Source organism: Odocoileus virginianus, chromosome 19 (assembly GCF_023699985.2).
Source record: "Odocoileus virginianus isolate 20LAN1187 ecotype Illinois chromosome 19, Ovbor_1.2, whole genome shotgun sequence".
NCBI lineage: Eukaryota > Metazoa > Chordata > Mammalia > Artiodactyla > Cervidae > Odocoileus > Odocoileus virginianus.
Window position 1 is genome coordinate 4,735,944 of NC_069692.1, and position 18,240 is coordinate 4,754,183.

The 18,240-nt window shown below is 39.5% G+C and overlaps 1 protein-coding gene across 4 annotated transcripts in view; it reads left to right on the plus strand.

Moving 5' to 3' along the window:
* SLC17A5 (solute carrier family 17 member 5) overlaps positions 1 to 18,240 on the plus strand; it is a 73,271-nt gene that overhangs the window by 50,348 nt on the left and 4,683 nt on the right. For 3 of the 4 annotated variants that reach the window (XM_070480793.1, XM_020909722.2, XM_020909723.2), the window contains one exon: positions 10,737 to 10,827. The exons of the other annotated variant lie outside the window; for it this stretch is intronic. In XM_070480793.1, coding sequence (XP_070336894.1) covers positions 10,737 to 10,827 — 91 coding nt within the window. The remainder of the gene's footprint in view (positions 1 to 10,736; positions 10,828 to 18,240) is intronic. 4 annotated transcript variants of the gene reach the window in all.

An 18,240-nucleotide genomic window follows, 5' to 3' on the forward strand; every position in this document is an offset into this window, starting at 1 on the left:
ATGTCATGAAAGTTTCAGGCGAACAACAAACGGACTCAACCAAACATAATACATGTATCCATTCTCCCCCAACCCCTCTCCTACCCAGGCTTCCAAATAACATTGAACAGAGTTCCTTGTGCTACAGAGTAGGTCCTTTTTGGTTATCCATTTTAAATATGGCAGAGTGTACATGTCCATCCCAAATTTCCTAATTATCCCTTCATTAAGTACATCTATTCACATTGTTGTGCAACCATCAACATGATCCATTCAAGAACTCTTTTTTTTTTCTTATTTTTAAAAAATACTTATTTCTTTTCTTAGTCACGCTGATTCTTCATTGCTGCTCAGGCTTTGTTCTAGTTGAGGAGAGCAAGTTCTGCGCTCTAGTTGCAGTGTGCTGGCTTCTCGTTGCGTTGGCTTCACTTGTGGATCAAGGGCGTTAGGGTACGGGCTGGCTCAGGAGTTGTGCACACGGGCTCAACTGCCCCGAGGCACATGGGTCCTCCTGGACCAGGAATTGAACCCATGTCTCCTGCACTGGCAGGCAGATTCTTTACCACAGAACCACCAGGGAAGCGCGTTCCAGAACTCTTTCTTTTATCTTCCCAAGCTGAAACCCTGGACCCATTAAACACTAACTCCCATTCTTCCTCCCTCACCCCTACCCCCTGGCAACTGCCCTTCTATTATTTTCTTGTGTCTATGAATTTGACTGCCCTAAGCTGACTTAAATCCTTAAAGGAGGTTTCAGTTTACATAATAATTAAAACCTGAAGTTGTTTTTAAATTTACACGTTTAACTATCATCACCTCTGTAAAAACATTACATACACCGCCCAGCTAGAATAGGACCTCGGTGAAGGCAGAGTTCTTCAGAGTCTTAATGTTCTCAGGGCCCACCATGGAACCTGGCCCATGGCGAGCATTTAGTTGGATGGTTGAATGCCCAAGACCAGACCGAGTTGTTTGTCCAATTATGATCTTACCTATGTGCAAATATATTTGTTTAGTACTTGATAGCATATAAACCATCTTCACAAACATTATCTTGTTTGATCCTTAAAGCATTCCTTTGAGAAAGGCATTCTTGACCTATTTTATGACTGAGAAAACTCAGATTCAGAGAAGTCAAGTGACTCATCTTGTATCACCCAGCCAATAAATGATAGAGCCAAAACTTCCCCTAGGATCCTACTTTTAAGCCCAGAATTCTTTCAATATATATTTCTCTGGAAATATTCTTTGGACCACATTCTTCTAGAATTCTTTTGCGCCAGTTGACACAAGGTGAAGGGGACTGTGTGAATATTTTAACCCAGAGGATTTGGTGCACTTAATTTTTTTTAAATAATGAATATGAATTTATTTTTAGGGAAAAGACAAGTATTCCCCTCCCCTACCCCCAATTTTTCACACCTAAACTACCTCAGAATCTTCCTATTCCTATTAATCCTCAGTCTCCCATCCCTTCAATAAATATTTCTAGATAAGCACCAATAAACTGATGCTCATAGAACTTGCGTGGACCTTTTAAATCATTCTAACCCAGTCTCTTCTTTTGTATAAGAAGTCCAAGAAGGCGCCACAGGATCAGAGTGTTTGTATGCCTGGCTCCAGGCAGAGTCCTGTCTGCTACTCCACAGTGCCTTCTACTGGGATTCATTTCCTTTCCTCCCCATCCATATGAACCCTTCTCAGCTCACATCCCAGTTCTTCATTAAGCCTTTCCAGACCCTTGTGCTTTTTTTCTCTTCCTTTTCTCCGTTTATAATTTTATGCTGGATACCATAGCTTAATTTGTAATTACTTCTGAATGTAACTCTTCTCTTCCTTCTCTCCACAATCTGCTTGGGAGCTTCCTCAGACTGAGACATCTTATATATCCATATCACAACTTCTGCACAAGGAGAAGCACCCCTAGTCCATACTTGTTGATTTGTATGATCATACTAAAAAAAAAAAAAAATAGGAGCTTCCATCTACATACTCTTAACAGTGGGGAACCAAGGAAAGAAAATGAATAACACTTGGATATTGGGCCAAGAAACGATTTGAAACAAAAGATAGCCAAGCAAAAGCTCTGGTGCTGTCAGCTCTGCGAGTTCAGGGCCCAAGTCTGTCCTGTTATTATTAGGTACTGGTACTGTGCGGGGCCATCGGCAGTGCTGTCAATCAATTATATGCATGGAAGAAGGAAAATAGATTTTCTTTTTTTGTTATTTTATTTTATTTATTTTTGGCTGTGCTGGGTCTTTGTTGCCATGTGGGCTTTCCTCGAGTTGTGGCGAGCGGGGTCTACTCTAGTTGCAGTGTGCAGGCTTCTCGTGATGGATTCTCTTGCTGCAGAACAAAGCTCTTGGGCACATGGGCTTCAGTAGTTGCAGCTCCTAGGCTTTACAGCGCAGGAATAATAGTTGGGGTGCACGGCCTTAGTTGCTTCCCGGTATTGGGATCTTCCAGGACCAGGGATCAAACTGGTATCTCCTGCGTTGGCAGGCAGATTCTTTACCACTGAGCCACCAGGGAAGCCTGGAGAATAAATTTTCATATTCAGTATCATGTCAAAATTCTTTCTAAAGAACTATTTGTGTATTGACCTTACTGTGTGTCAGTCAACACTTTGCTTTAATGCTCTTTCTTATGAGAAACAGGGGAAGAGTTTTATGAACTTTACAAAGTAGATAATGTTAAGTATACATATTGTTGAGTTTAGAACTAAAAGAGTTTTATAATTCCCCAGTGGTCCAGTGGTTAAGGCTCCTCACTTCTAGTGCAGGGTGCACAAGTTCAGTCCCTGGTAAGGGAACTAATAATAAGATCCAACATGCCATGCAGCACAACCAAAAAAAAATTGTTTTAATTAAAAAAAAAAACTAAAGGGGCTTAACATAGTGAGGAAAGAGAAGAAGAATATTTGAAAAGTAAATTAACCTCAAGAAAACCTTGTTAAATATAGTGACAGTTTGAAAGATCGGATATAAACATAACAAATAATTAAGAGCCCGCTGCCGTGGAAGGAGTGAAGGTATAAGAAGCCATTTCAGCAGGAGGGCCTACTCGGGGGCCCGAAGGCCAAACACATCTCTGCCCGGGGCTTGAAGCGGACATGGTATTCACAAAGTAGACTTAAGTCTCGTTACAGAAAAGGATTCAAGGAGTAGCAATAATTAAAGGACTGAAATATGTTCCCATATGCGATTGATTAGAAAAGGAATCTGGACAGGATTTCCCTGGAAGTAAGTTAAACAAGTGACATTGTTTTTATAAAGTGTATATACTACAATGTATACTCTATACATTGTAGTATATACAGTGTATAGTTTGTACATGCAGTGTATACAGTGTATAGTTCATACATACAGTGTATACAGTGCATAGTTTGTACATACAGTGTATAGTTTTATCATAGAAAGTTAGAACTAGGAAAGATTTAGAGTATTCTTATCTATGCAGACTGCAGTCCATGGACCACTGGCATCATTACATGAGAGCTTGTGCAAAATGCAGATTCTCAGGCATCTCTCCAGACTTAGTGAACCAGAATCTGCATCTTTAGATCCTCAGAGATCTAAAGGATCCTGTATATCCCTTGTGCTTTCAAGCATGAGTCCCAGGGCTGGCCCAGTCCTCTAGCGCAAACAACAAATGTCTGTATAATATCAGTTGTACATTCAACCCTCCACATGGCAGTATAGAAAATAAAACCCAGCTCCTGCTCACAAGGCAATCAGTCTAGTTTGGGAAAGAACAATAAAAAATAATTGTAATAAGTTATGATGACAGTTCATTCTTTCAACAAATACTTAAAACATGCCTACCTACCAAGTGTCAGCCAAACCAGCCCAGCCCTGGCCCATGGAACTCTTAGTCTAGGGTGTTAGACGTGAAAGAAACAAATAAAAACTAACTTTCTGAAGAGAAAGTAAGAGAATATAATGGGGGTATAAGGCAGATCAGGGAGCAAGGGAAGGTCTCTCTGAGGAAGTGATACTTATTTAAGCTAAAGCCTCAAGGATAAGCAAGAAGTTGGGCAAAACGGAAGTAGTGTTCTTGACAGAAGAATTTACATGACAGGAAGAGGAAATTGGTGTGTGTCTCAGTCTGCTTGGGCTGCCGGAATAAAACACAGACTGAGTACCTTTTTAAACAACAAATTTCCTCACAGTTCTAGAGGCTAGAATCCCCATATTAAGGTGCCGACACCTTGGTTTCTGGTGAGGACACTTCCTGGTTTGCAGAAGGGCCAGCTCCTTGCTCTGTGCTCGCACGGCCTTTCCCTGGGTACGTGTGCATGGGTGTGTGCACAGAGGGAGCTCTGACGTCTCTCACCCTTCTTATAAGGGCATCAGCCTTGTCAGATTAGAGTCCCACCCCTCATGATCTCATTTAACCTCTATCACTTCGTAAAGAGCCTGTCTCCAAATGCAATCACGTTGAGGGTCAAGGCTTCAACATATGAATTTTGGAAGCACATAAACATTCAGTCCAAAACTCTATATTTCACTTAACTGAGAGGTCACTTGTGGCTGACATGCAGGGAAGAAAGCCACTGGTGAGTAAGTAGGGGCCTATAGTAAGTATTTTAAATTGTATCCAAAGCAAGTAGGAAGTGACCTTCTCTGGTCACTTTTAAGGTCACTCTTGTATGAACAAATACAAGCAGAGAAAACCAATTAGGAGGCTATTGCAGTAACCCAGATAGGAGGTGGTGATGGCCTGGAATGGAGATAGGAGATGTAAAGAGGTAGATAGAGTTGAGATCTTTGTAAATACAATAGAAGTGACTTGACAATAGATGAGACCTGAAGAGTAAAGAAGATACCCTTGATGATGCATGCATGCTCAGTCGCTTCAGTCGTGTTCACTTTGTGACCCTATGGACTGTAGCCTGCCAGGCTCCTCTGTCCATGGAATTCTCCAGGCAGGAATACCACTGGAGTGGGTTGCAATGCCTGCCTCCAGGGGATATTCCCAACCCAGGGATAGAACCCACTTCTGCATCTGCTGCACTGTCAGGCACATAGATTCTTTACCCACTGAACCACCTGCTGTTGTTGTTCGGTCGCTCAGCAATGTCCGACTCTTTGAGACCCCATGCCCTGCAGCAAACCAGGCTTCCCTGTTCTTCACTATCTCTCGGAGCTTGCTGAAACTCATGTCCATTGAGTTGGTGATGCCATCCAACCATCTCATCCTCTGTCATCCCTTCTCCTCCTACCTTCAATCTTTCTCAGCATCAGGGTCTTTTCTAATGAGTCAGCTCTTCACATGAGGTGGCCAAAGTATTGGAGCTTCAGCTTCAGCATCAGTCCTTCCAATAAATATTCAGGACTGGTTTCCTTTAGGATTGACTGGTTTGATCTCCTTGCAGTCCAAGGGACTCTCAAGAGTCTTCTCCAACACCACAGTTCAAAAACATCAATTCTTTGGTGCTTTATGTCCAAGTCTTTATGATCCAACTCTCACATCCGTACATGACTACTGGAAAAACCATAGCTTTGACTACGCAGACTTTTGTTGGCAGAATAATATCTCTGCTCTATAATATGCTGTCTGTGTTTGGCATAGCTTTTCTTTCAAAGAGCAAGTGTCTTAATTTCATGGCTGCAGTCACCATCTGCAGTGATTTTGGTGCCCAATACAATAAAGTCTGTCACTGTTTCCATTGTTTCCCCATCTATTTGCCATGAAGTGATGGGACCAGATGCCATGATCTTTGGTTTTTTGAATGTTGGCTTTAAGCCACCTTTTTCACTTTACTCTTTAACTTTCATCAAGAGGCTCCTTAGTTCCTCTTTGCTTTCTGCCATAAGGGCGGTATCATCTGCATATCTGAGGTTATTGATATTTCTTCCAGCAGTCTTGATTCCAGCTTGTGCTTCATCCAGTCAGGCATTTCTCATGATGTACTCTGCACACAAGTTAAATAAGCAGGGTGACAATATACAGCCTTGACATACTCCTGAACCACCTGGGAAGCCCATTATTCACGTGACTAGGTTGTATTACATTTTTGACCCCTAGTCTTTCTCATTAAGTAAACTGTAAGCTCCTTGAGAACAAGAACTATGTTTAATTCATTACTTGACATGAGAGTCCTCTGTAGTGGTGGACACAAATGACATACTTAAGAATTTTTTGTTAAATGGGCCACCACAGTGAGAAGCCCATGAACTGCAATGAAGAATATCCCATTTGCCACAGCCAGAGAAATGCCACGCAGCAGTGAAGACCCAGCTCAGCCAAAAATAAATAAATAAATAAATAAAATTTAAGAATTATTTGTTAAATGGATGGATGGATGGGTGGGTGACAGCAATAATTGGTGTTTACTATTAAAATGGCTTAAACTGTTGGATCTCCTTCATGCATTGTAATTATAATTAGTTAGAAACTGTGATAAGAATTGACTATGTTCCAAGGAAGACATTAGGGTGAGTGATGTATTTCTTACACAATTGAGGAGTATCTTCACAATCAACAATTATAGTTCATCCTTTTCCCTCTTACTCTGTGAATAGTCAATAAATTGTGGGAAAATGAGACATAATTTTTTAAAATGTATTCAACAGATTATTTATTGAGCATCTACTGTCCAAAGTGGTATGTGTCCTGGGCATACCCAGACTCTATTCTCAAGGAGATTAAAATAATAAACTATAGTTTATTTTTTTTTAATTTGTGTTGGAGTACAGTTTATTTACAATGTTGTATTAGTTGGACAGCAAAGTGAATCAATTTGCTGTATATGTCTGTGAATCTATTATATATATCCATATATCCTCTCTTTTTTAGATTATTTTTCCATGTAGGTCATTATACAGTATTGAGTAGAGTTCTCTGTGCTATATAGTACGGCCTTACTAGTTATTTTTTTTTATATATAGTAGTATATATATGTCAGTCCCAGTCTCCCAGTTTATCCTTCTCCTTTCTCCTCCTGGTAACAATCTCTTTTCTACATCTGTGACTCTATTTCTGTTTTGTGAGTCAATCCATTTGTACCGTTTTTTTTAGATTCCACGTGTGTTATCATATGATATTTGCCTTTCTCTGACTTATTTCACTCAGTATGACAGTCTCTATGCCCATCCATGTTGCTGCAAATGGCATTCTTTCTTTCTTTTTTATGGTTGAGTAATATTCCGTTATACATATGTACCACATCTTTATCCATTCCTCTGTTGCTGGATATTTTATATATCCGTAACAATGCCTTATTGAAAACAGTCATCACTGAATTCAGTCTGTAGGAAAGATCAGTTTTCTCATGCTTAATTTTTTGCTACAGGCCCCAGCATTATAGATTATAACATTCCAATGTTAAGTACTGATTTGGAACCAGACAAATTGAGTAACATTTTATAGTCTTTCTTATCTATAGAGTAAAGATAACCTTCCTCATGGGGTTCATTTTACTGTTAAAGTAGGTTAAGATATAAAAACTACTTAGAACCCTGCCTGGCATAAGGTTTTTCAATAGGCAGTCAGTCCTGTTAGCATGTAAATATATGTGACATGGTATTTTCTAAGCCTTTTCTTCTGTGGACTAAAATAGATATTTTCTATGGATAATTTTGTTACTCAGATTTCAAAGGATTTGAATAGATTTTTAACTGTTAATCCCACAGAATTCTAAGACTCCAATAGCACAGAATCCAGACTGAGTCCATACAGCAATTTTTTTCCCCCAGGCTCTCATCAATCTTTCATGGCCTTTCCTTGCCCAGTGTAATATGAGTACTTGAATGAGCTTCTTGGTGCTGACATTTAGAATTTCACAACATTCATCTGCACTTAATATCTGTCACTGAAAAGGCCTGGCAGCATTGCAGTCAGTTCCTCCTACTGCCAAGGTGTTAATGCTTTTAAAAAAAAAAAAAAGGACAAGTTCTGCCAAGCTTGGTTAATTTAAGATCTGCTCCCTAAAGGGCTTAAGCCAAAAAGTTCTGAGCTCTTTCATTTTGTTGTTGTGCACTGTGTACATTGGTTTTCAGCATAAATATTTGTGATATTTATAGATAACTGAATTGGGTTCAGCAGGATACTTTATTTAGGCACTGTGTTGATCGACTCAGGATGCCATAAAAATACTATGTGGCTGAGTAGCTTAAAAAACAGAAATTGATCTTCTCGCAGTTCTGCAGGCTAGAAGTCCGAGGTCAGGGTGCCTGCTGGTTTGCGTTCTGGTGAGGGCTCCCCTCCTGGTTTGCAGACAGTCACCTTCTCACTATGTCCTCATGTGGCCTCTCCTCCATAGGAGCTCACAGAAACAGAGAGAGCAATCTGCCTTTCGTCCTCTCCTGGTAAGGCCACCAACCCTATTAGGTTGGGAGCCTATCTTTATGACCTCATTTAACCTCAGTTACTTCTTAAAAGCCCTGTCCCCAGGTGCAGTCACATTGGAAGTGGGGGTTGGGGGAGGACATGATTCTGTCCATAGCAGGCGCTTTTCCATGTCTAAACTGGGGTGAGGAATTTCAGGTCAGCGGTCTGCAGCTGAGGCACTGAGGATCCTAAACCTAACAGAAACAGGATCATCGCACAGTAAGACTATATAGCCTAATAAATGCCAAGCTTCTTTAATTTTGACCATAATTGTATTTTATAATATCACTGATTATCTCATTAGAAAGCTCTAATTGGCCTTTGTATATAACTTGGTAGCTTTTGGGCTTCCCTGGTAGCTCAGCTGGTAAAGAATCCATCTGTGATGCAGGAGACCCCAGTTCGATTCCTGGGTGGGAAAGATCCCCTGGAGAAGGGATAGGCTACCCGCTTCAGTATTTGTGGGCTTCCCTGGTAGCTCAGATGGTAAAGAATCCACCTGCAATGAGGGAGACTTGGGTTTGATCCCTGGGTTAGGAAGATCCCCTGGAGAAGGGCATGTCAACCTACTCTAGTATTCTTACCTGGAGAATCCTCATGGACAGAGGCAGCTGGCAGGCTACAGTCCATGAGGTCGCAAAGAGTCGGACATGACTAAGCACACAGCACAGGTGACTTTTATAAAAAATAACTTAATTTATTCGATTAACTAATTTTAACTAACACCACCATTGAGTTTTCATACTAAAAATATCAAACCTAAATCTAATGAACCCTCTAGGATCTCAAGTCTGCCAGGATCCTATGGACTATAGTCTGCCAGGCTCTCTGTCCATGGAATTCTCCAGCAAGAATACTGGAGTGGGTTGCCATTCCATTCTCCAGGGAATCTTTCTGACCCAAGGATTGAACCTGGGTCTTCTGCACTGTAGGCAGATTCTTTACCGTCTGACCCACCAAGGAAGCCCATAGATACTACCAGTGTACAGGAAATACAGGGGACATAAAGTGAAAGTGAAGTCACTCAGTCGTGTCCAACTCTTTGCGACCCCATGGACTGTAGCCTACCACTCTCCTCCGTCCATGGGATTTTCCAGGCAACAGTACTGGAGTGGATTGCCATTTCCTTCTCCAGAGGATCTTCTCAACCCAGGAATCAAATCCAGGTCTCCTGCATTGCCGGCAGACACTTTACCGTCTGAGCCACATAGGACTATATCAAATGATGCCTCAGTCTACAAAATTTAGAATGTAGGGCCGGTTACAAGACAAAATCCCAAGTTATTCAGTTAATACACACAACTTAGAATACTGTTCAGCAACCCTAGCATGTAATCCAAAATGTTGCATACTGTATAATCCTTTGGAATCAAGTCCCAGGAGAAGGTACTTTGTCCCTTTGTCTCCAGGGAACAAAGCTCCAGCAGCCAGTGCAGCCAGAGCCTCATGGGACCAAGCATGGGACCTGAACAACTTTGGGTCACACACCATTTCTCTGGTCGGCATATATTGAATGAGCATATATGTTGCACTGGAAATTATAAAGGAGAATAAAACCTGAGTTTTCAGGGAGACTCTGTGGTCAAAATTAGCAAACTTGAATTAGAGAATGATTCCCTCTTAAGACATGAAGTACCAGCTTTGAGGACAATAAAGATTCTGAAAAGAATTTTTATCAATAGGCATTTTTGTCATACACACACAGTATTTATAAACTCAGTTTGTCTATTTCTAGGACAATATGCAGGGATTTAGCTACAGGAAGATATGTAATAAGTTCAACAAATAAGTTGTGAAACTGTGCTTGATATCTCATTTCTATAATAATATATTGTTATGTTATTAGATATATCAAAATATATACAGGACAAAATTAGGATATTTACCAAAATATTACTGTTGATTATCTCTACATAGAAGGATTATAAGTAATTTTACTTTCTTCATTGTATTTTTCTTATTTTAAATTTTAAACAATGACATAAATTTTGTAATCTGGAAATAAATTCTTTTTTTAACTTAAAAAGTTTTAAGATACATGAAGCTTCCTATCTAGATACCATCTTGTATGAAAATCATATCTCGGCACATCTCCATTTCACTGTAAAAGGGATCATTTCAGTGGCCATGTTCCTCTATATGATGTTAGAACTATTGAAATACAAGGTTTTCAGCAGCTAACTATTTAGTCCTATTTCAGTAAGACATTGCATTGAGACATAAAATTTGACAAGAATACAGCATGGGAATGTAGCTATCTATGGACAGAAGCTACTTAAATGTGTAACACAGGGAATTGCCTGGTGGTTCAGTGGTTAAGACTCTGCACTTCCATTGCAAGGGGTACAGATAAGTTCAGTTCCCACTCTGCCCCCAAAAAATGTGTAACACATTAATAAACCTCTATAAAAATGTTTCTGCAGGTATGCTGGTATTCTCCTGGGCATCACAAATACCTTTGCCACTATTCCTGGAATGATTGGGCCCATCATTGCTAGAAGTCTGACTCCTGAGGTAAGTAGATAACTTACTTATAAACCAAAAAGGTCTAAACAGTTTATTTGAAGCTGCACATCTATATCAAAGTTGAGTATATTTAATAAGGATAAAATGCTGAATGCCTATTCTTGTGCAGTTATTTACAGCAACGAAAAGCTAAATGCCTTTGTAGGTGGGAAACTATATTTCAAAGAACATGCTGAATTTTAGACAGAACAATAGAACAAAGTTAAATGAAGATCTTGTAACTGAAACCATGCAAGTCCTTAAAAGTTGTGATATTATAGCAGATACATGACTTGTATCTTTGGTTTGAACAAATAAATTTGGCAGTGTAGAATTATTCAAGAAGTGGAGCCACAAAGGTATCAAGAAATCATGTGCAAATGAACAAAAACAGTTGAAATTATCAAGAACATTTAGAAGAACAGAAGATTTAGGAAGATGTATAGATGTCTGTGGGCTTCCCTGGTGACTCAGCGGTACAGAATCCACCTGCAGTGTAGGAGACACAGGTTCAATCCCCGAGTCGGGAAGATCCCCTGGAGGAGGGCGTGACAATTCATTCCAGTATTCTTGCCTGGAGAATCCCATGGACAGAGGAGCCTGGAAGGCTACATACAAGTCCATGGGGTCACAAAGAGTCAGACATAACTGAAGTGACTTAGCAGGCATGCATAGATGTCTTCACATATTCAAAAGGTGGTGATTTCTCTCAACAGTTCCACAAAAGCAGATAGAAGTTACGAGGAGATAAATAGCAAATTTTCTGTTTAAAGCTGTTACTGTGTGGAATGGGCTTCCCTGTGACATGGTGGGCTTCCCTGATGGAAGTAAATAATCTACCTGCAATGCAGAGAACACAGGTTCAATGTGGGTTCAATCCCTGCATTGAGAAGATCTCCTAGAGAAGGAAAATGGCAAGCCACTCTGGTATTCTTGCCTGGGAAAGCCCTTGGACAGAGGAGCCTGGTGTATTACAGTCCATCAGGTTGCAAGAGTAAGACACAGGGCTTCCCTGGTGGCCCAGTGGTAAAGAGCCCACCTGCCAGTGCAGGAGACATGGGTTCGATCCCTGGTCTGGGACAGTCCCACATGCCACAGATCAACTAACCAGTGCACCACAGCTACTGAAGTCCATGCACCTGGAACCCGTGCTCCACAACAAGAGAGGCCACCACAACGAGAAGCCTGCATCTAGAGGGTAGCCCCCACTCGCCACAACTAGAGAGAGCCTGTACAGCAACAAAGACCCAGAAAGGCCAAAATAAATAAATAAAACAAAAATTTAAAAAAAAGAGAGAGTCAGACACAACTTAGCAATCTAACCAATACCACTGTGAATTAGTGAGCCCTGAAGTAGTCAAACATATATTCAACTGGCACTTCTTTTTTTTTTCCTCTCTTCCATTTTATTTTTTATTTTTTTAATTTATTTATTTTAATTGGAGGCTAATTACTTTACAATATTGTAGTGGTTTTTGCCATACATTGACAAGAATCAGCCATGGGTGTACATGTATTCCCCATCCTGAACCCCCTTCTCACCTCCGTCCCCATCCCATCCCTCTGGGTCATCCCAGGGCACCAGCCCTGAGCACCCTGTCTCATGCATCAAACCTGGACTGGCGATCTGTTTCACATATACATGTTTCAATGCTATTCTCTCAAATCATCCCACCCTCACCTTCTCCCACAGAGTCCAAAAGACTGTTCTGTACATGTGTGTCTCTTTTGCTGTCTTGCATACAGGGTTATCGTTACCATCTTTCTAAATTCCATTTATACATGTTAGTATGCTGTATTGGTGTTTTTCTTTCTGACTTACTTCACTCTATATAATAGGTTCCAGTTTCATCTACCTCATTAGAACTGATTCAAATGCATTCTTTTTAATGGCTGAGTAATATTCCGTTGTGTATGTGTACCACAGTTTTCTTATCCATTCGTCTGCCAATGGACATCTAGGTTGCTTCCATGTCCTGGCTATTATAAACAGTGCTGTGATGAACATTGGGGTATACGTGTCTCTTTCAGTTCTGGCTTCCTCAGTGTGTATGCCCAGCAGTGGAATTACTGGGTCATACAGCAGTTCTATTTCCAGTTTTTTAAGGAATCTCCACACTGTTCTCCGTAGTAGCTGTACTAGTTTGCATTCCCACTAACAGTTTAAGAGGGTTCTCTTTTCTCCACACCCTCTCCAGCATTTATTGTTTGTAGACTTTTGGATAGCAGCCATTCTGACCTGCGTGAGATCGTACCTCATTGTGGTTTTGATTTGCATTTATCTGACAATGAGTGATATTGAACATCTTTTCATGTGTTTGTTAGCCAATCTGTATGTCTTCTTTGGAGAAATGTCTGTTTAGTTCTTTGGCCCATTTTTTGATTGGGTCATTTATTTTTCTGGAATTGAGCTGCAGGAGTTGCTTGTATATTTTTGAGATTAATTCTTTGTCATTTGCTTTGTTTGCTATTATTTTCTCCCATTCTGAAGGCTGTCTTTTCACCTTGCTTACAGTTGCCTTCATTGCACAAAAGCTTTTAAGTTTAATTAGGTCCCATTTTTTTTTTTTTTTTTTTGCTTTTATTTCCATTACTCTGGGAGGTGGGTCATAGAGGATCCTGCTGTGATTTATGTCATAGAGTGTTTTCCCTATGTTTTCCTCTAGGACTTTTATAGTTTCTGGTCTCACATTTAGATCTTTAATCCATTTTGAGTTTATTTTTGGGTATGCTGTTAGAAAGTGTTCTAGTTTCATTCTTTTACAACTGGTTGACCAGTTTTCTCAGTACCACCTGTTAAAGAGATTTATCTTTTCTCCATTGTATATTCTTGCCTCTTTTTTAAAAGATAAGGTGTCCATAAGTGCGTGGATTTATCTCTGGGCTTTCTATTTTGTTCCATTGATCTGTATTTCTGTCTTTGTGCCAGTACCATACTGTCTTGATGACTGTAGGTTTGTAGTATAGCCTGAAGTCAAGCAGGTTTATTCCTCCAGTTCCATTCTTCTTTCTCAAGATTGCTTTGGCTGCTATTCAAGGTTTTTTGTATTTCCATACAAATTGTGAAATTATTTATTCTAGTTATCTGAAAAATACCATTGGTAGCTTGATAGGGATTGCATTATCTATAGATTGCTTTGGGTAGTATACTCATTTTCACTATATTGATTCTTCCAATCCATGAGCATGGTGTATTTCTCCATCTGTTTGTGTCCTCTTTGATTTCTTTCACCAGTGTTTTATAGTTTTCTATGTATAGGCCTTTTGTTTCTTTAGGTAGATATATACTCCTAAGTATTTTATTCTTTTTGTTGGAATGGTGAATGGTTTCCTTAATTTCTCTTTCTGTTTTCTCATTGTTAGTGTATAGGAATGCAAGGGATTTCTGTGTGTTAATTTTATATCCTGCAACTTTACTATATTCATTGATCAGCTCAAGTAATTTTCTGGTGGAGTCTTTCATGTTTTCTATGTAGATGATCATGTCATCTGCAAACAGTGAGAGTTTTACTTCTTCTTTTCCAATCTGGATTCCTTTCATTTCTTTTTCTGCCCTGATTGCTGTGGCCAAAACTTCCAAAACTATGTTGAATAGTATTGGTGAGAGTGGGCACCCTTGTCTTGTTCCTGACATTAGGGGAAATGCTTTCAGTTTTTCACCATTGAGTATAATGTTTGCTGTGGGTTTGTCATATATAGCTTTTATTATGTTGAGGTATGTTCCATCTATTCCTGCTTTCTGGAGGGTTTTTATCATAAATGGATGTTGAATTTTGTCAAAGGCTTTCTCTGCATCTATTGAGATAATCCTAAGTTTTTATTTTTCAATTTGTTAATGTGGTGTATTATGTTGATTGATTTGTGGATATTGAAGAATCCTTACACCCCTGTGATAAAGCCCACTTGGTCATGATGTATGATCTTTTTAATATGTTGTTGGATTCTGTTTGCTAGAATTTTGTTAAGGATTTTTGTATCTATGTTCACAGGGATATTGGCCTGTAGTTTTCTTTTTTTGTGGCATCTTTGTCAGGTTTTGGTATTAGGGTGATGATGGCCTCATAGAATGAGTTTGGAAGTTTACCTTCCTCTGCAATTTTCTGGAAGAGTTTGAGTAGGATAGGTGTTAGCTCTTCTCTAAATTTTTCATAGAATTCAGCTGTGAAGCCATCTGGTCCTGGGCTTTTGTTTGCTGGAAGATTTCTGATTACAGTTTCGATTTCTGTGCTTGTGATGGGTCTGTTAAGATTTTCTATTTCTTCCTGGTTCAGTTTTGGAAAGTTATACTTTTCTAAGAATTTGTCCATTTCTTCCAAGTTGTCCATTTTGTTGACATATAGTTGCTGATAGTAGTCTCTTATGATCCTTTGTATTTGTGTTGTCTGTTGTGATTTCTCTATTTTCATTTCTAATTTTGTTGATTTGATTCTTCTCCCTTTGTTTATTGATGAGTTTGACTAATAGTTTGTTTATTTATCTTCTAAGGAACCAGCTTTTAGCTTTGTTGATTTATGCTATGGTCTCTTGTTTCTTTTGCATATTTATGCCCTCATTTTTAAGATTTCTTTCCTTCTACTAACCCTGGGGTTCTTCATTTCTTCCTTTTCTAGTCACTTTAGGTGTGAAAAGTGAAAGTGAAGTCGCTCAGTCGTGTCCGACTCTTTGCGACCCCATGAACTGTAGCCTACCAAGCTTCTCCGTCCATGGGATTTTCCAGGCAAGAGTACTGGAGTGGGTTGCCATTTCTTTCTCCAGGGGATCTTCCTGACCCAAGGATTGAACCCAGGTCTCCCTCATTGTAGGCAGACACTTTTACCATCTGAGCCACCAGGGAACCCAAGCTTAACTCATGCTTAAAACACAGAAGCGGAAAGCTAACCAACATCCAGGTGGCAATTCAGACTAATTTCATCTTTGAGGAGACCTCATCACAGGTAGCATTAAGTAATGTTGTGACACCACTGTCACTTACCAAGAAAACACTCATTCCCCCTCCTTGAACTAAGAGGGCAATCACTAAAATATTAAACACCTTCGTGTATACTACTCACACATATTTCAGAAAATTCAGCTCACTTCAGCCTATCATATATGTTTTTTCTAAACTTAGAATTGCTTTAGGTGTAGAGTTAGGTTATTTATTTGACTTTTTTTTGTTTCTTGAGGTAAGCCTGTATTGCTATGAACCTTCCCCTTAACACTGCTTTTACAGTTTCCCATAGGTTTGGGGTTGTTTTGTTTTCATTTTCATTCTTTTCTATGCATATTTTGATTTCTTTTTTTATTTCTTCTGTGATTTGTTGGTTATTCAGAAGCATGTTGTTTAACCTCCATATGTTGGAATTTTTAATAGTTTTTTCCCTGTAATTGACATCTAATCTTATTGCATTGTGGTCAGAAAAGATGCTTGGAATGATTTCAATTTTTTTGAATTTACCAAGGCTAGATTTATGGCGCCAGGATGTGATCTCTCCTGGAGAAGTTTCCGTGTGCACTTGAGAAAAAGGTGAAATTCATTGTTTTGGGGTGAAATGTCCTATAGATATCAATTAGGTCTAGCTGGACCATTGTGTCATTTAAAGTTTGTGTTTCCTTGTTAATTTTCTGTTTAGTTGATCTATCCATAGGTATAAGTGGGGTATTAAAGTCTCCCACTTTTATTGTGTTATTATTAATTTCCCCTTTCATTCTTGTTAGCATTTGCCTTACGTATTGTGGTGCTCCTATGTTGGGTGCATATATATTTATAATTGTTATATCTTCTTCTTGGATTGATCCTTTGATCATTATGTAGTGTCCTTCTTTGTCTCTTTTCACAGCCTTTATTTCAAAGTCTATTTTTTCTGATATGAGTATTGCGACTCCTGCTTTCTTTTGGTTTCCATTTGCGTGGAATATTTTTTTCCAGCCCTTCACTTTTAGTCTGTATGTGTCCCTTGTTTTGAGGTGGGTCTTTTGTAGACAGCATATATAGGGGTCTTGTTTTTTTATCCATTCAGCCAGTCTTTGTCTTTTGGTTGGGGCATTCAACCCATTTACATTTAAGGTGATTATTGATAGGTATGGTCCCGTTGCCATTTACTTTATTGTTTTGGGTTCGCGTTTATACAACCTTTCTGTGCTTCCTGTCTAGAGAAGATCCTTTAGCATTTGTTGAAGAGCTGGTTTGGTGGTGCTGAATTCTCTCAACTTTCGCTTGTCTGTAAAGCTTTTGAATTCTCCTTCATATCTGAATGAGATCCTTGCTGTGTAGAGTAATCTGGGTTGTAGGTTATTCTCTTTCATTACTTTAAGTAAGTCCTGCCATTCCCTTCTGGCCTGAAGGGTTTCTATTGAAAGATCAGCTGTTATCCTTATGGGAATCCCCTTGTGTGTTATTTGTTGTGTTTCCCTTACTGCTTTTAATATTTGTTCTTTGTGTTTGATCTTTGTTAATTTGATTAATATGTGTCTTGGACGTTTTGCCTTGGATTTATCCTCTTTGGGACTCTCTGGGTTTCTTGGACTTGGGTGACTATTTCCTTCCCCATTTTGGGGAAGTTTTCAGCATTTCCTCATGGCCTTTGTTTTTGTCTTCTTCTGGGACTCCTATGATTTGAATGTTGGGGCGTTTCACGTTGTCCCAGAGGTCCCTGAGATTGTCCTCATTTCTTTTAATTCGTTTTTCGTTTTTCTCTGCTTCATTTATTTCTACCATTCTATCTTCTACTTCACTTATCCTATCTTCTGCCTCCATTATTCTACTATTGGTTCTCTCCAGAGTGTTTTTGATCTCACATGTTGCATTATTCATTATTGATTGACTCTTTTTTATTTCTTCTAGGTCCTTGTTAAACATTTCTTGCATCTTCTCAATCCTTGTCTCCAGGCTATTTATCTGTAACTCCATTTTGTTTTCAAGATTTTGGATCATTTTTACTATCATTATTCTGAATTCTTTTTCAGGTAGACTCCCTATCTCCTCCTCTTTTGTTTGGTTTGGTGGGCATTTATCATGTTCCTTTATCTGCTGAGTATTTCTCTGCCTTTTCATCTTGTTTAGATTGCAGTGTTCGGGGTGGCCTTTCTGTATTCTGGCAGTTTGTGGTTCCTCTTTATTGTGGAGGTTCCTCCCTGTGAGTGGGGTTGGACAAGTGGCTTGTCAAGGTTTCCTGGTTAGGGAAGCTTGTGTCAGTGTTCTGGTGAGTGAAGCTGGATTTCTTCTATCTGGAGTGCAATTAAGTGTCCAGCAGTGAGTTTTGAGATGTCTGTGGGTTTGGTGTGACTTTGGGCAGCCTGTATATTGAAGCTCAGGGCTATGTTCCTGCGTTGCTGGAGAATTTGCATGGTATGTGTTGCTCTGGAACTTGTTGGCTCTTGGGTGGTGCTCAGTTTCTGTGTAGGTATGGAGGCTTTTGGATGAGCTCTTATCGATTAATGTTC